Source organism: Artemia franciscana, chromosome 13 (assembly GCF_032884065.1).
Source record: "Artemia franciscana chromosome 13, ASM3288406v1, whole genome shotgun sequence".
NCBI classification, from domain to species: domain Eukaryota; kingdom Metazoa; phylum Arthropoda; class Branchiopoda; order Anostraca; family Artemiidae; genus Artemia; species Artemia franciscana.
In genome coordinates this window covers 5,810,703-5,832,155 of record NC_088875.1, presented here as the reverse complement: position 1 = coordinate 5,832,155, position 21,453 = coordinate 5,810,703, and the positions used below count along the sequence as shown (strand labels likewise).

Genomic DNA, 21,453 nt, shown 5'->3' with positions numbered 1-21,453 from the left:
CGGGACACCTGGACACAGGGAATATAAATGACGACCGGGACACTCAAAGAGAAATTACAAACTGGGACACCGGGACACAAATGACGACTGGGACACAGGGAATATAAAAGACGACCGGGACACAGGGACACATCATTAGAATAATGAGGTATAGATCTGAATACGGATTGTTTTTCCCATGGACAATTATATGTTGCAGGTTCAAGAGTCAGTAAACCTGACAATCTATTTATATGAACAGACAATGGGACAGCGAAGAATGTTGTATATTCGCATGTTTTACGTAGTTAAAAACATATATATACTAGCTGTTGGGTGGCGCTTCGCGCCACCCCAACACCTAGTTGGTGGGGGCGTTTCGTAACCCCCAAGCCCCCCCCCCCCCGCGCGCCCAAGTCGTTACGTGCCATATTAGTTACGCGTCATTGTAGTTGTGTCCTTGTGTCCCACCTGTGAATATAGATAGATATATATATATATATTTTTAACTACGTAAAAGTTGCGAATGTACAACATTCTTGGCTGTCCCATTGTCTGTATATATAAATAGATTGTTAGGTTTACCGACTCTTGAACATGCAACATATAATTGTCCATGGGAAAAACAATCTGTATTAGATTGTTAGATTAGTCATTGTAGTTGTGTCCTTGTGTCCCACCTGTGAATATAGATAGATATATATATATATATTTTTAACTACGTAAAAGTTGCGAATGTACAACATTCTTGGCTGTCCCATTGTCTGTACATATAAATAGATTGTCAGGTTTACCGACTCTTGAACATGCAACATATAATTGTCCATGGGAAAAACAATCTGTATTTAGATCTACACCACATTATTCTAATGATTGCCCTTGAGCTTTTTTGATGGTGATTGCTAATCGAACATTCCCTGTCTCCCTGTCGTCATTTATATATCCCCCTGTGCCCCCCGGCGTCCCCATTGTTGTTGTTTCCCTGTGTCCTGGTCGTCATTTGTGTCCCGGTGTCCCAGTCTGTAGATTTCTCTTTGAGTGTCGCGGTCGTCATTTATATTCCCGGTGTCCCGGTCGTCATTTTTGTCCCGGTCGTCATTTGTGTTCCGGTGTCACGGTCTGTAATTTCTCTTTGAGTGTCCTGGTCGTCATTTATATTCCCTGTGTCCCGGTCGTCATTTGTGTCCCGGTGCTTTGTTGATGGTGATTGCTAATCGAACATTCCTTGTGTCCCGGTCGCTTTCTCTTTGAGTGTCCCAGTCGTCATTTATATTCCCTATGTCCCGGTCGTCATTTGTGTCGCGATGTCCCGGTGTGTAATTTCGTCAATCAACAAACATGACGTCAGTCGACACACAAACATGACGTCACTCGACACACACACAGACAACTTATTTTTATATATATATATATATATATATATATATATATATATATATATATATATATATATATATATATATATATATATATATATATCTATTCACAGATGGGACACAGGGACACAACTACAATGGCGTGTAACGACTTACGCGCGCGGGGGGCGCGCGGGGAGGCGCGCGAAGCGCCTCCCCAACAGCTAGTATATATATATATATATATATATATATATATATATATATATATATATATATATATATATATATATATATATATATATATATATATATACATATTTGATATATTTTTATTATTGCCGAAGGCCCATCAGTTCAAGATTATATTTCACTTGTATTTTTGTTGTCAATGTTGTAATAAATACAAAAGAAAATGTTTGTAATGTGATTGGTTTTCAGTATTTACTAATTACTTTTTGCTTCAATTCCTGTTTGTTATACAGGATTGTCCAAGGGTGTTGCCAGTTGATAGAAGTAAGCAAAACACTACTATTACTGCTAATAACTCACTGCAGCACCAAGCCGCCTGAGGCCAACACAGCTACGCACGCTCCACCTCCAACCTAATCTATTCAAAGCCTCCCTTTTTACACCCTCCCAGGAAGTTTTCATTTCCTTTAAATCTATATTTATGACATCCTCCTAACCCAGACAAGGACGACCTGCTTTCCGTGTAGCCCCAGACGGTTGGCCAAAAAGGACAATCTTCGGTAATCTGTCATCCTTCATCCGTAGAACGTGGCCTAGCCATCTCAACCTTTCTTTCATTATAGCCCTAGAAAGCGGGATTGAACCATATTTTTCAGACAACCTACGGTTTGAAATACGGTCAGTCAGCCGGGTAAACAATCCGTAGGCAATTTCTCTGGAAAACATCTAGTAAATTTTCATCTGCTTTTCGGAGCGCCCATGCTTCAGAGCCATATTTGACCACTGTCTAGCTTCCAATATTCTAATCTTGGTTTGCAGACTTATCTTTATATCTTTACAATATGAGGTTTCCTTGTTTTACAACATTCAAAATGGGTATGAATACACCCTGCACATCTGCAAATAGGACAAACATGGGATCACTGAAAAACAAGAAATCATAGAAATATGAAAAAAAATCCTCAGAAAATAAAATAAGACTTAGTTTTTTTTATAATAATATTTGTACTGTAGTTAGATTGGTCAAATCGGTTGAGTTTAGTCATAGAAGTTAGTACGGAGAAGGGATCTGCTCCAGAAATCATTTAAGCTGTTTCAATTTTTTACTTCCAATATTTAAATCAAAACTCCAATATAGCCCCAAATTCTCTTTTTTTGTAATTGAAACTCCTAGTGTGCGCTGATTACGTCCTACTCGTTGCGTTTTGGGTTCATTTACTAATCCATAAATGTAGAACTGTCTCTATTTAAAATACCTCGTCAACTCCTTGCTATTTTGGCTTTTCTATATATTTCTTTTACCCAGCCTTGCATAAGTATGTTGTACGAAATATTTGTTACAAGTATAATGAAGTGAATCCAAACATTATATGTGTGTTTTTCTCACAAATTACAAATCTTATGCTCATAAAATAAGTGGTACTAATCCATACTCTTCATCTATTGTCACCAGTTTTAATATGCAGCACTAGGATACCGAGCTTTGCTTGGTGAAGGAAATTTTAGACATCAAAATAATATTCATTCCCCCCCCTCTCCTTTGGAAGTGTCTACCTCCATTACACTGAGGGTAGTTTTCAAACTTTAGGTGTCAATTTTTCCCATCCATTTCGCATCCCTGGTTAGTTTTATTTCATATAAGGTGTCTATCAAAATGCTGCCCAAGAACTGTTGCCAAGATTTTCTGGTAATTTTTAATTGCACTTTCTAGGCACAAAACAATATGATATAATATTTATTTTTTATGAGTTTATTTATTATGAATTTATTTTATTTCATTGAACAGCTCTCTTTGATTTCCCAGTGCCTAAATTCTGACGAAGAAGAATAAAACGACATATCATTGCTGCCCTCGTAAAACAAAGTGATTTTTCTTTTTGTTCAAGGGTGGTTGCATTTTGTCTAAATAAGGTTTCAACAATGGTTATTTAAAGGAGGTACTTTTTGACTTGCTAAGACGTCATTTTGAAATCACATACAGCTACACGAAGTGATGCAAAGGGTTGTTGGAATAGTGCTTAGTTCAGCTGTGAGATTTTGTCTCCTATGGTAGGTACGGGATTTTAAGGAAATGGAAGGGGTTATGCACTTTAATGTTAATGGTAAAGAATCCAAGCTTATTAATCTCATCATCATCCAACCGAAAATGTTTACAGTACACAAGTATAGCTAGCACGAACTCATTGCTGACAGCCTTTGTAAAAGCTGGCTACACTACTCAATTTATGTTTGTTTATTGCGTATGCATTGTTTACTTATGTATTCTGTAATGTTTTTGAATTTAGTTAAGTAATGTCTTTGCTAATTAGTAATTTTTGTGTGTTGTTGCTTGAAAAATAAATGTCCCCTTGAAGACTTTGGGAAGGAACGAGGGCCATATTTACTTTTTAACCGCTTGGTATATCTCTTCCCCCCACCAGGAGGAAGATTGTACATGTAGTCCCAGGATCGGGACAACTGAGCTGCTAAGTATTATTTAAATCATTATTTCAGAATAAGCACGGCCTTAGGCTCAGCAATGTAAGATGTGCAAACTTTTGGTTCCTTAACCAGTTTCATAAAAACTAGCATTGTCCAGCTCTAGTCTTTGATGTGTTTTAAAATATTTAAAAAAAATATAATTTGTATGAATTTTAATTGTTTCTAGCAGGCTAATAAAACCAATAAAGGGTACAAATCCTTGCTTTCTGTCTTTGGCTCAGAACTAAAATTACAAAGCAGCGGTAAGTGGAACAAGAAGAAAAAGGTATTGAAAAGGGATTCGATTACCATCTACGTCTTTTTATAGTAACATAAAAATGAAAGTGAAGACAATCTTGACATTGAAAGCAGCTCAACTTTGATCAAATTAATTAACAGATGTAACCCAATTAGTGGTCCAACCTCAGCTTTGGTTCATATTTGTTATGGCTCCTTTCGATAAAGAGACGTGATTTTCCCTTAGACTAATGGAAGATCATCGGAATTTTCACCCTAAACACCTTTAGTCTTGTGTTTTTGTCAAGTTTTCTAATACCCTTTTCCCCACAGGTGGTTTTAGAAGTGAAGGGTTGAAAAGGCACTCACCCCGGGCGTAAAAATTCGAGGAGTACAAATTTGAAATAAAAAATCTAAAATTTATTATCATTTTGTAGTTTTTGTATCTTTATTGAGACAAGTAGAGATTGCAGTTGGCAGTAAATTACTTACTTACTACAAAGGCCTATATGATAAAACTTAATACTTCTTCTACATTAAGATTTAAATTTATTTATTATTTTGATTTTGAGAAGATAATTATAAATTTTGAAGCAATCAGAAAATGGGGTTTTATGCTAAGAACTGCCTCCCAGAAAATGTCACTATAGAATTTTAATTTGCTTAAATCACTATATTCAAACAAAAATACATAATTAATTTTCTGAAGTGGTTAAAACTAAAGTGATATATTTATAGTCAATGCGTTACCGACCAAAGGTATATTGATCTTACCCTCAAAGGTATTAGAAACAAAACAAAAATGGTGAGTTTGAATCCGTCTTAGCTAAATATTGTAAATCAGGAATCCGAAATGGGCACACTGACCAAACAAGTTGCAAGCCCCTCCTCGACAAAGATGTGTTCTGTCTAACTGGTGAATGTCACTTTTTCTCCTTAAATGTTTTGACTCACTAAATTGTCTCAAACTTCTAATCCGGATTATTTCTTTCTATTAATTCTTTTAAATTAAGTTGCTAATCCCTTGGATCGTTTTGCTTTAAATAATCTTTTTACAATCTTGTTATATAAGCTTTGCAATATCATTTTTTCTTTAAAGAAGTGGAGATGTTCCCTGTCTACTATCTTGATTTTTCAAGTAGAAAGGACCAGTCTAGAAGACAGTATTCCTCTGAATTAAAAAACAAAAGCCTCCATATTTTAAGCATTTAATCTTTACAATCTCATTGTGATTTTAAGCTAAATCAAGGTTTTCTTTTTAAATTTAAAAAAATAGTTCTATAGATCACTAAAACTATAAATTAAGATTGAACTCGATCAATCTCGATTTGAGGGCAGATCCTTGTGCCTTCTTTCGGGATTTAGATGGGTCTATGAAGATTTCACTTTTAGAACACACTGTCCAAGTCCAACCAAGCGCAGTCCCCTTTGATTCATTTTGCAAAAGAATCATTTTGACATAACGGAAAGAAAGCAGTTAACGTTGTATCCGGTGGATTCAGGGCTCTTTGTTGCACGTTGGATTCCAACAATTAAACACGTTGTCCAACAACAGCTGGACTTCGTTCATGTATTGGAAGTGAAAGAATTCCCAAATAGCTTCATTACTACTTATGTATCTTCCAGCCTGATATTGTACGATTTCATCGATATCACTGATTTCGAAATGCAAGCCAAGAACTGCCATGTCGCTGCCTTAGTTGACTTATTTACATATGTATTTGATCGCCCTTACGGAGTTACAGCATTCAACGTTTATGTGTGCATTAAATGTTTTTGATAATAAAGGTGAAAATGGAACAGCCCACTGGTTATCTACTTCGATGGTGGTATCGTCATGCTTCTTCATTATTGCTGTTTTACCGCAATCTTCAGTAGATCTTTTTCTATATAGTTGGTAACAATCATTGCCGGTAATCGTGTTGGGTACTAAAAGTCGAGGATATTGCTTTGTGCACATTCCTTTGGCCATGCATGATGTTTTTCATTCAGTGCACCGCAAGCTCCATGTATCATTTTTTTTTACCACAATATCATATAATCCCTTATCGGCTTTTTCATCAGGAATTTCATTGGAAATCATATCGTTAATTTCATTAGAAGTAATTTTATCATGTAGCCAGATTAAAATATGTGCGTGTTGCAATCCTCGTTTTTGCCATTCCACTGAGTACATCCAGCATCGCACTGACCAAAACACTTTAAGTTTTCCACTCTAGTTTATCAGTGATTTCAACTCTAGCCGGAAGACACGGGCCGTAATGTCATATCTATGAACCGCCGATTGTCAATGAAGTAAAAGCTGCTGTATCCCGTCCCAAGATTGATTACATGTAAATGAAATAAATAAATCTGGACAACCATAGAGACGAACATACGCAATAGCATCTTGAGCATATTCATGCATATGACGGGGACTGCCAGCATATGACGAAGGTAAAATCGTAAATCTTCCAGCGTTAGTGGTATTACCGTCATTTACAACTGCATCTCGCAAATGAATGTATTGTTCAGAGCGGACCTTGGTCTGATTCAGACGGATAAATAACAAACGTTCTGATTCAATCTTTGCACACATATCTACGATGTATCGGTGAAACAATTAACGGCATTTTAAAATATAATTTCCTTCATTGTGGCGAATGATTAGTCTATAGGAAAAATAATTCATTGTGCTGCATTTCTTATCCGTTTGTTTGTTAGTGGATTGATCTATCAATTTAATATTATAATAGGGCATCGTAGCGTCGATGAGTTTCGATAGTCCTTTCAACGTCGGGAGAAATTTCGCAACGTGCATTCAATTCAGAATTGCTATCTCTGATGAAGTACAGTTGTAAAAATTTATGATTCTCACCTGAGAATGGTAGAAGGGGCCCTGCTCTATGATAAATTTGCCCTTTTACTTTGAAAGTAGGCATAAATTGATCTTGATTTTCGATTTGGGCACCAAACGATGTCATTTGGAAACATGGGTTATATTTTCTGATGTTTGATAAAAAACGCTTAGATTCTGACGTAGTTCCAGTAAGCAAAGTATTCAATGGCTCTGGGGGTGCAGCTAGTTGAGGAAGTTGAACTTTTCCTGAGGCGTAACACATTCCCATTGTTTCACCATTAAATTTCAAGGCCTTGCAGTAGGGACAAATTTTAGACATAGCCCCGATTTGAACACATCTACTATAATCATCGACTGGGCTGTACCTGAATGCCATGCGATAATTTTCACGTTGCTCTTGTGATTCCTCGGCACGCTTTCTTTTGGCATTATCTCTTTGAGCCTCAAGCTTGTTTTCACGTTGTTCTTGTGATTCCTTGGCACGTTTTCTTTTGGCATTATCTCTTTGAGCCGCGAGCCTGTTTTCACGTTGTTCTTGTGATTCCTCGGCACGATTTTTTTGGTAATTTCTCTTTGAGACGCAAGCCTGTTTTCACGTTGTTTTTGTGATTCCTCGGCACGCTTTCTTTTCTTACTTTCTCTTTTAGCCGCAAGCCTTTCGACATTAACTCTTTGAGCAGCTTCCTCGGCTGTTTCTTCTGCCATTGTAGTATTTATATAAAATTTCTTGCACGATTTGATTCCTCGGCTGTTTCTTCTGCCATTGTAGGATTTATACTAAATATTCTCGTTTAATCGCAACCCTTTTGTAATTTTAATGACGTCATATACAAAGCCTTATATGACGTCATATACAAACATACAAAATACATACATGACGTCATAATCCTCAATCCTTATAATGACCTCAGTCTTCAAACATACATACAACTTATTTTTATATAAATATAGATTTTACAACGTATTTTCAGGTAGAAAGGGCTAGACTCTTCCGACGAAATTTCTGAACAGCATCTTATAAACAGCTGTTCAATAGAAATAAGAGTTGTCAAATTTAATTAAAGCAACAAAACTAGCTTACTACGTATTTGTAGCATAGAAATATATACAAGTTCTTAGATTCATGGGGCAAGTCGCAGTGTGCATTAAAGCTGGAAGTGATTCTGAAAATCTTTAAGTGTCAAATATACGACAAGAAATTATGTTGATTTAATGAAATAATAATTTTATTACCGAATATAATGTTTATATAATGTTATACATTTAAGAGGAAATATAAATCTAAGTCAAATTCAAATATTGGTTCATTCTCATTAAATTTTTTAACATTTTATCAGTATTTTACTTTTTTTTTAAATCCTTTTAGCAGTAGGCCTATTTTACATTTCTTTTTTATGAGAAACTTGTTGATTTTTTCTTTTCATCTTAACGTTTTCGGGATCATAATTTCAATAGTAAATTGCTATTGAAAACATAATAAAAGTATCACCTACATACTATCTGTTTCAGCGCTACTTCGTATTGAGTTTTTTAATATTCTAATTCAACGTACTGATAGTTTGAAGCATTGCCCTTCTTATTTAATTTAGAATTAAGTTTGATTTCTATTATATCTGATAGTTTAAAAACTTTAAAAGACAGGGGAGACAATTTATACCCTGATTGTTTATTGCTTTTGAAACGCTCACTTTTTATTTATAATTGTTATGCTAGGTTTAATTTATTTTTCTCTTTAGAGATAATGAGTTCTACTGTGAGTACTTCTGGTGGTATAATTCAACCAGAACTCTTAGGGCCAAAACTAATCGTTGTCGTGAAAAGGCTGAGAGAGAAGGTAATAGAAGAATTAACTTCTGGGATCTGGCGTTGTGACTCCTGTGGGAAAACAGAGAAATCATTTTTAATGATGGATCTTCATTTTGACACTGGCTTTGAAAAACTCTCACCAATCGAGTGTGATGTCTGCCCTGCAGTAGTCTGCGATTACAGAGAGTTTGTTCCACATTTTATGGAACACCAAATGGGAGAAACAAGACGATGGCCCATTTGTTTATGTGAATATATTGATGATATAAAACAACATTTAATTATAAAAGGTCACTTTTCACCAAATTCGTCTGAACTTGACCTGCTGGGAAATTCATTGCCAGTTGTTTCACAGAATCTGTCCACTAACGGTTGCTCAAATTCACATGAATCAGAAGCGAAAAGCTTAGAAAATCAGGAAGTATTTTCTAATAGTCAATTGCTCAGTAAAAACCGTACAAAATTAAAAAGACATTCAAGAGCAAATACGGGGAAAAAACTAAAAAATTGTGACGTAGGCAAAAAGCGTTTTTCTCATTCAAGCAATTTGATTGGGCACCAGAGAGTGAATACAGGTGAAAAATCGTTTAAATGTGACGTATGTAACAAAGGCTTTTCTTATTCATGGAGTTTGATTATACACCAAAGAACACACACAGGTGAAAAACCGTTTAAATGTGACGTGTGTAACAAAGGCTTTTCTCAATCAAGCCATTTGAGTAGGCACAAAAGATTGCATACAGGTGAAAAACCGTTTAAATGCGACGTATGTAACAAAGGCTTTTCTCAATCAAGCAGTTTGAATGTGCACCAAAGATTGCATACAGGTGAAAAACCGTTTAAATGTGACGTATGCAACAAAGGCTTTTCTCTTTTAGGCGATTTGATTAAGCACCACAGAGTGCATACAGGTGAAAAACCGTTTAAATGTGACGTATGTAACAAATGCTTTTCTCATTCAGGCAATTTGAATATGCACCAAAGATTGCATACTGGTGAAAAAACGTTTATATGTGACGTATGTAACAAAGGCTTTTCTCATTCCGGCAATTTGATTCAACACCAGAGAACACATACAGGTGAAAAACCGTTTAAATGTGACGTATGTAACAAAGACTTTTCTCGATCAAGCAGTTTGAATGTGCACAAAAGCTTGCATACTGGTGAAAAACCGTTTAAATGTGACGTATGTAACAAAGGCTTTTCTCAATCAAGCCATTTGAATGTGCACCAAAGATTGCATACAGGTGAAAAAACGTTTAAATGTGACGTATGTAACAAAGGCTTTTCTCATTCCGGCAATTTGATTCAACACCAGAGAACACATACAGGTGAAAAACCGTTTAAATGTGACGTGTGTAACAAAGGCTTTTCTCAATCAAGCCATTTGAGTAGGCACAAAAGATTGCATACAGGTGAAAAACCGTTTAAATGTGACGTATGTAACAAAGGCTTTTCTCATTCCGGCAATTTGATTCAACACCAGAGAACACATACAGGTGAAAAACCGTTTAAATGTGACGTATGTAACAAAGACTTTTCTCGATCAAGCAGTTTGAATGTGCACAAAAGATTGCATACTGGTGAAAAACCGTTTAAATGTGACGTATGTAACAAAGGCTTTTCTCAATCAAGCCATTTGAATGTGCACCAAAGATTGCATACAGGTGAAAAAACGTTTAAATGTGACGTATGTAACAAAGGCTTTTCTCATTCCGGCAATTTGATTCAACACCAGAGAACACATACAGGTGAAAAAACGTTTAAATGTGACGTATGTAACAAAGGCTTTTCTCATTCCGGCAATTTGATTCAACACCAGATAACACATACAGGTGAAAAACCGTTTAAATGTGACGTATGTAACAAAGACTTTTCTCGATCAAGCAGTTTGAATGTGCACCAAAGATTGCATACAGTAGAAAAACCGTTTAAGTGTGATGTGTGTAACAAATGCTTTTCTGGAAACGGCACTTTGATTAAACACCAGAGAACCCACTGGTGAAAAACCATTCAAATGTGGTGGATGTAACAAAGGCTTTTCTCATTCAAGAACTTTGGTGTTGCTCCAAAGAGTGCATTTTGAAATGCATTTGCCATAAAGAAATGAAACGCTTTTCTCGATCTCACCATATGATTGAGAATAAAAAACTACATTCAAGGTAAAAACCGTTTAAATGTGATGCACGTAACAAATGCTATTTTTAATGCGATTAAATAGTGTGCTGATTATCCTCTAATTTCACTTTACTTCGTTCTTTGTATTTTTTTTTTTTTTTGCAAAAGGTTTTATACAGGACGAAAGTTCAGGAATTAGTTTAGGACGAAAAGTTTATGTAGGCTAGTGTAAACTATTCAGAGTCTATTCCAAGGGCTGGTAATGTTATCCTTCTGGTAAAAACAGTATCCTTCAAATTTTATTTATGCTCTAATTATGCAGGAGTTAGGCTCACGTATGTTTAATTTGAAAACCACGCTGAGCGTAAAGAGTGAGGATTAGGAGGTGAACCCTACATGCAAAATTCCTGCTCGTTTTAAGTTTTAATGCTGCTTCTTACTTTCAGTTAAAAAAAAATTCAAATTTATTTCTTCATCGTTTTTTTAAATAATGCTAGAAAATCCTGCGCCCCCTTTATTAAAATTCTCTTGCCCCATGACAAATTTTTCGCCCCACGTCACGCCCTCCTTCAAACCAAAAAAATCCCCCAGAAAACGTCTGTACGCTCTCCAATAACTATTACTATATGTAAGCACTGGTCAAAGTTTGTAACTTGTAACCCCTCTCACGGGGACTGTGGGGGAGTAAGTCGTCCCTAAAGACATAGTTATTAAGTTTTTCGACTATGTTGAATAAAATGACTATCTCATAATTTTGATTCGGTAACTTCGGGAAAAAATTACCATGGGAGGGGGCCCGGATGCCCTCCAATTTTTTTGGTCGCTTAAAAATGGCTCTGCAACTTTTAATTTCTATTATAATGAGCCCTCTCGCAATATTCTGGGACCCCCGGGTCGATGTGATTATCCCTGGGAAAAAATAAATAAATAACCACGCATCTATCATCTGTCTTCCTGCAAAAAAAAAATTACAAAATTCCAAATTTTTGTCGATAGGAGCTTGAAACTACTACAGCAGGGTTCTCTGATACGCTGAATCTGATGATGTGACTATTCTTAAGATTCCATGGCTTTTGGAGGGTGTTTCCTCCTATTTTCAAAAATAAGGCAAATTTTCTCAGACTCGTAACTTTTGATGGGTAAGAGTAAATTTGATGAAACTTATGTAACTATTGGTATCAAAATCCCATTTCCACCAAATGCTTGATAGTTTATTTGTCAATAAGAAATTTAGTTAGCCAAAAGTAATCAGTAATGATGTGTCAGATCAATATACGATTATTATGATATTAAAGACTCTCATCTTGGTTCAATTAATTGTAATAGCTTTAATTAGGAGATTTTTGCGAAAGATGGTGTCTGGAAGTTTAGGGAAATCTTGGGGTAGGTCTGATTGGTCTTTTTTAAACCAGTTTACCACTGTTGGTGATAAATTTAGTAAATGGTATAGCAAAATCATTGATATTTTTCGTGAAACCTGCATAAGAAAAACTAGAAAGCAACGCATTAAAGTTATAAAACCCAGAAAACCTTGGATAACATGGAATTTAATTAAGTCTATTAAACAAAGACATGTATTATATAGAAAAAGTATTTTAAGTTACAATAACTTGGACCGAAATATATATAAGAAATACAATATTGCATTGAACAAATTGTTAAGAAAGGTGAAGCGGAATTATTTCACAAAGCAGCTTGAAGAGGCCAACCGTTTGGGGATACACGGAAGGCAGTACGTCCTCGTCTGGGTTAGGAGGATGTCAGAAGTAATGATTTAAAGGAAATGGGAATTTCCTAGGAGGGTGTAAAGAGGGAGACCTTGAATAGATTAGGTTGTAGGAGGAGCATGCGTAGCTGTGTTAGCCTCAGGCGGCTTAGTGCTGAAGTGAGTTATGAATAGTAGTAGTAGTAGCTTGAAGATGCTAAGGGTTCCTCTGCAAAGACTTGAAGAATTATTAAATCGGTTATTGTTGAGAAAAATTTACCATTACCACAATTTGTTGGTAAAATTAACCATCACCAAGTTGCAAATTAAATGGCTAGTTATTTTGTTTAAGTTGGAATGAATATAAAAGCATCGATTAAGGAATGCTCCAAGTGATACAAGCTTGCTGTCACAGAAAACCGACTTTTACGAAGTGACAGAATGTGTGAGCGAGATGAAAAATGGCACTGCAGGATCAGACTTTGTATCTCTAAGTGTTGTTAAGGCCATTTTGTCATCTATTTTACCCATGTTTGTGGAAATAGAAAAATGGTGTTTCAACGATGGGACGTTTCCGGATATTTTTAAAAAAGGCAGGAATTGTGTCATTGTTTAATGGTTGTGACCGAGATGATTACAGTAATTTCAAACCAATATTGCCTCTACCTATATTTTCCAAAATGTTTTAAAAATTATTTATGTTCGAATCGAACAGTATTTAGAGAAAAAGAAATTTCTTCGTAATAATCAGTTTGGTTTCAGAAAGAAATATTCAACTGAACACTCGTGGCAGTTTTTGACGACTATCGTTAATGAGGATTTGGATAGTAAGATGAAGATCGCTACAGTATTTTTAGATATTTTCAAAACTTTTAACACAGTTGACCATGGTATTTTATTGAAGAAATTGGAGAATTGCGGAATGAGAGGTAGTATACTGAATTTAATATCTTCATGTTTGAGCAACAGACACTTATTTTCAAAAGTAAGTGGTGTGCAGTTTCATGATTTTAAATCTACTTATGGGGTTCCCCAAGGATAGCTCCGTGGCCCGTTCTTTTTTTTTCTAAATACATAAAAGATATTTCTAATGTGATTTCTAACCTGCACCAAAGAAATGAAGCTAATGATGAGACCCCTAAAGCAGTGAAATCTTTAATATTATTTGCTGATGGCATTTCATATACAGTGGCATGAAGGTATAAACAAGAGCTGGTTTAGATGTTATCAGATGATATGAACAAAGTTGAAAAGTGGCTCCACCTCAACAAATTGAAACTCAATCATAATAAATCAGATTTCATAGTTTTTGGCCGTTCAACAAATATTTATCCTTGGTTTAAAGAACTTAAATTTGGTCATGCAATTGTGCCTCAAAGGAAATCATTAAAGTATTTTGGACGAAGTATTGAGTATTTTAGATTTTATTCAAATAAGTGTATTACTTCAAAAGTTGCACGAAATATAGGAATTATTAGAAAATGAAGCTTTTTTTTTCAAAACTTGTTTTTAGACTGTTATATTTTTCACTGGTACGTCCTTACTTGTTATATTTTTGTTCTGTTTGGTCAAGTACATTTGCTGTTCACCTTAAATTATTATGTATATTGGAAAATTCTTTTATTCGTATTTTAAATGGATGTGAGTCTCGCTTTTCCGTTTGATCAGTCTATACAAAAATCCTTATTATGCCGCTTTCTGGCCTTTTTATTTTTTATAAGTGTCAGTTTATATTTGATTTGTTGCATTTTCGAGTGCCTGATTGTTTTGAAAATATTGTTATCATTGTATCGGAATCTCATAAATAGAATGTACGAAATTTTGTAGAAATTAGTAAGCCACGAAAATCTGCGCGGTCTGGGTTTTAAATGCGTCAAATCTTGCCTGTTGTATGGAATATGATTCCTGTGAGCCTGTGTGAGGAGACTGAGTTGCCGGCTTTTTAAGAGCTGCTGAGAAACCACTGTCTGGGCTGCTTTGAATTTTGATTTTTTTTTTTTTTTTTTTTTTTTTTGTTATGAAAATGGTTAGCAATTGTGGTAGTTTATCTTACAAGTAGTAGGCTATTTGATATTTTAAGTTTCGTTTTGGAACCCGTATTTGTTTGTTAATTTCTGTTTATTGTTCGTTTTATCATTAGCTGTCAATAATTTTACTGCACACTTCTGGAGTATACTGCCCAAGCCAATATTTCTGGACTTGTTGTTTTTTTTTTTTTTTTTTGCTAAGTTTTTTGTTCAAAATTAAGCTCCCCTATTAAAAAAAAACGTCTGAAGTTTATAAGAGCATCCCTTCCGTAAGAACCATATATGCCCCCAGGATATAACTTACACCGCCTGCACCAGAGCCTAGCGAGGTGGATTCGACGCCGGAGTTTGTGTTTTCTAACTTTTTAACTATTTCTAACAAAATGGCTATCTAAAAATTTTTATCTGATGTGAGAAGGACATGGGTGAGAAGGACATGGAAGGTGGAGCTAGTTGCTCCCCGATCTCTTTTGACTCTGAAAAAGTGAACTAGAACTTTTACTATCCAAACAAATGAGTCCTCCCTGAAGTTTATACGACCTTTCCTTCCATAAGAACCATATATACCCCCAGAGCATAACTTGCAAGGCTTACCTCCTTAGGGGTTTATTCCGACACATAATTTTTCTATCTGGCCCTTGAACTATTTTAAATAAAATTGCTATCTCAAAGTTTTTTTCCGATATATTCGGGGGAGATAGGGCGTAGAGGGGGCTAGTTGTCCTTGTTTCAGTTCAATTTTGTCTCTCAAAAAGTGAACTATAACTTTCAATTCCCAATCAAATGAGCTCTCTGAAGTTTATACAAGAATCTCTTCCATATAAACTAAATATGCCCCCACGGCATAACTTACAGCGCCTGTCCCCGGGTTCTGGGGGTTGTCCTCATCATTTTTTTATCTGACCTTTAAACTATTTTTTTTAATGTCTATCTCAAGGCTTTTTTCTGATGCATTTGGGGAAAAGAAGGAGGGGGCTAGGTTCCTTCCGATAACTTTTGAGTCTTAACAAGAGCTAAGAGCTCATATGGCACTTGTGACGAGGCGAGAAGAGCTAAGAGCCAAGAGATCATATGGTATGAGCTCTAACAAAATTCTATGAATCAATAGATTGATATAAAAAGGAAAATAAGAGGCTTAATGCCGGTCAGGATTTAAAATAAGAGCTCTGAGTCACGATGTCCTTCTAAATATCAAAATTCATTAAGATCCGATCACCCACTCGTAAGTTATAAATAACTAATTTTTTCTAATTTTTCCTCTCCCTTTAGCCCCCCAGATGGTCGAATCTGGGAAAACGACTTTATCAAGTCAAATTGTGCAGCTCCCTGACATGCCTATCAATTTTAATCGTCCTAGCACGTCCAGAAGCACCAAACTCGCCAAATCACTGAACTCCTCCCCCCAACTCCCTCAAAGAGAGCGAATCCAGTACGATTCTGTCAATCACGTATCAAGGACATTTGTTTATTCTATCCACCAAGCTTCATCCCGATTCCTACACTCCAAGTGTTTTTCCAAGATTTCCCGTTCCAACTCCACCCAATGTCAAATGATCTGGTCGGGATTTGAAATAAGAGCTCTGAGACATGAATTCTTTCTAAAAATCAAATTTCATTAAGATCCGATCATCTATTCGTAAGATTAAAATACCCCAATTTTCACGTTTTCCAAGAATTCCGGTTTCTCCCCCAATGTCACAGGATCTGGTCGGAATTTAAAATAAGAACTTTAAAGCACAAGATCCTTCTAAATACCAAATTTAGTTAAGATCTGGTCACCCTTTCGTAAGTTACAAATACCTCAATTTTCAAAATTACCCCCCCCCTCCAATTCTACCAAAGAGAGCAGATCCGGTCCGGTTATGTCAGTCACGTATCTTAGACAGGTTTTTATTCTTCCCGTCTAGTTTCATCCTGATCTCACCGCTTTAAGTATTTTCTAAGATTTCCGGTCTCCCCCCCAACTGCCCCCCCCAATTACGCTTGATCCGGTTGAGATTTAAAATAAGAGATCTGAGTTACGAGGTCCTTCTAAATATGAAGTTTCATGAAGATCCGATCACTCCTTCGTAAGCTTAAAATACGTCATTTTTTCTTATTTTTCAGAATTAAACCCCCCCCCCCAATAGATCGGATCCGTGCCAATTAATTAAATCACGTATGTAAGACTTCTGCTTATTTTTCCCACCAAGTTTCATTCCGATCCCTCCGATCTAAGTGTTTTCCATGATTTTAGGTTCCCCACCCCAAACTTCCCCCAACGTCACCAGATCCAGTCTGGATTTAAAATAAGTGCTTTGAGACACGATATCCTTCTAAATACCAAATTTCATTGAGATCAGATAACCCGTTCGTAAGTTAAAAATACCTCATTTTTTCTAATTTTTCAGAATTAACCCCTCCCCCAACTACCCCAAAGAGAGCGGATCCGTTCTGGTTATGCCAATCATGTATCTAGGACTCGTGATTATTTTTTCCACCAAGTTTCATCCCGATCCCTTCACTCTAAGTGTTTTTCAAGTTTTAGGTTTCCCCCTCCCAACCCCCCCCCCCCCCCAATGTCACCAGATCCGGTCGGGTTTAAAATAAGAGCTCTGAGCCACGATATCCTTCTAAATATCAAATTTCATTGAGATCTGATCACCTGTTCGTAAGTTAAAAATACCTCATTTTTTCTAATTTTTCAGAAATAACCCCCCCCAACTATCCCAAAGAGAGCGGATCCGTTCCATTTATGTCAATCATGTATCTAGCACTTGTGTTTATTTTTCCCACCAAGTTTCATCCCGATCCCTCCACTCTAAGTGTTTTCCAAGTTTTAGGTTTCCGCCTCCCAACTCCCCCCAATGTCACCAGATCCGGTCGAGATTTAAAATGAGAGCTCTAAGACACGATATCCTTCTAAACATCAAATTTCATTGAGATCCGATCACCCGTTCGTAAGTTAAAAATACCTCATTTTTTCTAATTTTTCAGAATTACCCCCCCCCCCCATCCCCCTCAACTACCCCAAAGAGAACGGATCCGTTCCGATTATGTCAATCATGTATCTGGGACTTGTGCATATTTTTCCCATCAAATTTCATCCCGATCCCTCCACTCTAAGTGTTTTCCAAGATTTTAGGTTCCCCCCCTCCAACTCCCCCCAATGTCATCAGATCCTGTCGGGATTTAAAATAAGAGCTTTGAGACACAATATCATTCCAAACATGAAATTTCATTAAGATTTTATCCCCGGCTCTTAAGTTAAAAATACTTCATTTGTTCTATTTTTTCCGAATTAACCGGCCCCCCACTCCCCCCCAGATGGTCAAATTGAGAAAACGAAACTATTTCTAATTTTAGCTGGTCCCGTCCCTGATACGCCTGCCAAATTTCATCGTCCTAGCTTACCTGGAAGTGCCTAAAGTAGCAAAACCGGAACCGACAGACAGACAGAATTGGCGGTTGCTATATGTCACTTGGTTAATATCAAGTGTCATATGGGGACATACTAAGTGACAAGTAATACTAAGTAACCATATGGGGAGCATTTGACCAAAGATATTTTTCATTTTATTAGTTTAGGGAAAAAACACGCGAACATTATTAATCAACAAACGTTTCTAGAATTTTGCAGAAGGAATAAAATTATTCCTAAATCCTTAAGGCATAAATTTCACTTAAACACTTTACGAGAGTCACAGTTCACACATAAACTATAGCTAAAAACGTTGAATCATATTATTAAGGACAAAAAACACAGAAAACATATAATTTCCTCAGAACGAAAATCACTCGAAAATTTTCTGTCACAGAGCTTGTCCACTGATGATTTTTTGCAGACTGTTAGGATGGAAAGGAATTTATTCCACCATGATTTCCGTGTGTCACAAGAGAGACTCACTAATAATTATACAAGATTGAAATATGAGTCTCAAGTGGTCAACCCAGTTTACAATCCTAAGATAAGTCTTGGACCTGCTATTGTAAATATTTCATCTAAAAAGCTTAGCTATGTTGAAGAAAAAGTCCTAGATCAAGGGCCAAAATTTTCGTTTTTACCGAAACAAGTTCTAGTTGCAGACTTGGTAGCATCTTTAGAATCCTCTCTCCACAACTTTAGTGCTCTTGTTTCAAACCCGGATACACTTAGATCTTGTTTAATTAACACTCTTTACAGCAGCTCATTAAAACTTTCTAATTTTCCCAATAACGCAATGGAAAAATCATATGACATAAAAGTTTTGAACAAACTCCGTAAGGATTCCTCAATAATAATCACTAAAGCCGATAAAAGCAACTCCATAGTAATTATGAATAAAACTGATTATGATAGTAAAATTCAGTCACATTTAAATGATACAACCACTTATGTTAAATCAACCCATGACCAGACTGATCAATTTGCTCAAAAAGTAATAAAAGAATTAAAACTTTGAAAGAAAATGGCAGAATCACTCCACGGTTGTACAATAAATTCCTCCCTCGTGGTGTTTTTTGCTCAAAGTTTTATGGATTACCAAAATTGCACAAACAAGGCATTCCTCTAAGACCCATTGTAGCTAATACAAAATCACCTGCCTCAAACATTGGAAAATGGTTATGCACTACATTTAAACCATTGCTTCATAAAAATCTTATATAAAAAATTCAGTTGATCTTGTAGAAAAATTGAAACAAATAGAAGAGTCAGCAATAGGTCTAGACATTGATGTTCTCATGCATTTGGTTAAATTATGTAACAAATATTCCATGCACTTCCAGTTTCGAGATTCGTATTACAAACAGGTAAGGGGCCTTCCTATGGGAGCACCTCTATCAGGCCTACTCGCAAATATTTTCGTCGAGAATCTTGAAAATTGGGCCCTAGATTCGTATTTTCTTAATCATGTGTTTTGGGGACGTTTCATGGACGACGTAATTTCAGTTTGGAATTATGGCGAAAGTGAACTTAAAGGTTTTCTAGAACATGTAAATACTTACGATAGAAACCTGTAATTCACTCTAGAAACCGAAAGAGATGGAAAAATACCTTTTTTAGATGTATTGATAATACGCAGTGCGAATAAACTTGATTTACGGTTTACAGAAAACCTACGCATAATAATAGATACCTTCACTTCAAATCTAACCATCCTCCACAGGTTAAAAGAGGTGTGGTAATATCTCTTGTGGATAGAGTACTTAATATCTGTTCAGAGCCGTATGTTAAAAAAGAATTACATTTTATTACAGACATAATTTTTGGCAACGGGTACCCAATTTCTCTCATAAATACTGTTATTGCTCAAAGATTAAAGATACATTCTTCTGAAGCCTTAAATCCCACACCAGTAAATGATTCGAATAAACCCACAAGCACGATTTACCTACCTTATATTCCGAAAATTACTTCAAAACTGAAAAAAGTTTATTTAAAGAACAATTTACGTGTTGTATTCACAAGCAATTTAAGTATAATGAACCTTGTCAATTCTGATAAGGATAAAACCCCAATTACTCGTCTACGAGGGGTGTATCAAATACCATGTAGTTGTGGAAATTATTACATTGGTCGAACCTACCAAAATTTAGGAACAAGATTACAGCAACACAAAGAAAGTATTGAAAAGGCATTAAAATCTAAAAATAATTCCATATCTTTCGATTCAGCTTTAAGTAATCATATTTAAGAAAATCCAAACCATTATGTTCTATTTGACGAAACAATTCTAATTAGCAATGACCTAGGAATCAAACAAACTGTCCGCGAGGCAATCGAAATCAAACGAAACTTAAATAATAATACATCCCTAAATAGAGACTTGGGTGAATACACACTCAACCCTATGTACACAAAATTAATTACAGAAATTATTCTAATTCAAAATAAAACAAAAATAGGAACGAACAAAGACAAGTCCAATCCCAAAAGAACTATCAGATTAGCTGCAGAGAAGGCAAATATCGCAATAAGAAATCATTCCAATTTTTAATAAATACAGTTAGTGAAATGAATGAACCTTTTTATCTTGTAAAATGTTAGCTTTTATCAGACAGTCTTGGCTGAACTTTTCGTTAAGAAGTAATGATGCCAAGGCTATTTAAAAAAATGTATTTTTAACTGAGAACTTTTATTGTAAGTGTTTTGTTATTTTTATTTTTTCTTTGCTGAAGACGGCCCTTAGATATAGGGCCGAAATATTCAAATAGGTTTTGTTGGTTCACTGTCTTGGGAAAAAAGACCTCATTATTCTCTCTTTTGTTGTGATATATATACCCCCAGAGCATAACTTACAACTCCTACCTCCTTAGGGGTTTATTCTGACACATAAATTTTTTATCTGGCCCTTGAACTATTTTTAACAAAATTGTTATTTCAAAGTTTGTTTCCAATACATTTGGGGGAGATAGGGCGTAGGGGGGGCTAGTTGTCCTTGTTTACAGTTCAATTTTGACTCTTAAAAAGTGAACTATAACTTTCAATTCCCAATCAGATGAGCTCTCTGAAGTTTATACGAGAATCTCTTTCATAAAAACCATATATGCCCCCACGGCATAACTTACAGCGCCTGCCCCCGGGCTCTGGGGGTTGTCTAAATCATTTTTTATTTATTTGACCTTTAAACTATTTTTCTAAAAATGTCTATCTCAAGGCTTTTTTCTGATGCATTTGGGGAAAAGGAGGAGGGGGCTAGGTGCCTTCTGATCACTTTTGACTCTTAAAAAGTGAACTAGAACTTTTACTTTCCAAACAAATGAGCCCTCTCTGAA

The 21,453-nt window shown here is 35.8% G+C and overlaps 2 protein-coding genes across 2 annotated transcripts in view; one reads left to right on the top strand and one right to left on the bottom strand.

The window, feature by feature from the left end:
- Positions 1–21,453, bottom strand: part of LOC136034439 (uncharacterized) — a 179,473-nt gene that overhangs the window by 136,961 nt on the left and 21,059 nt on the right. The gene's annotated exons all lie outside the window — the stretch shown is intronic.
- On the top strand, positions 8,616–11,100 carry LOC136034431 (zinc finger protein ZFP2-like). Its single transcript, XM_065715607.1, has one exon. It carries the CDS (start codon positions 8,804–8,806, stop codon positions 10,871–10,873), a length of 2,070 nt encoding a protein of 689 aa, XP_065571679.1. The 5' UTR covers positions 8,616–8,803; the 3' UTR covers positions 10,874–11,100.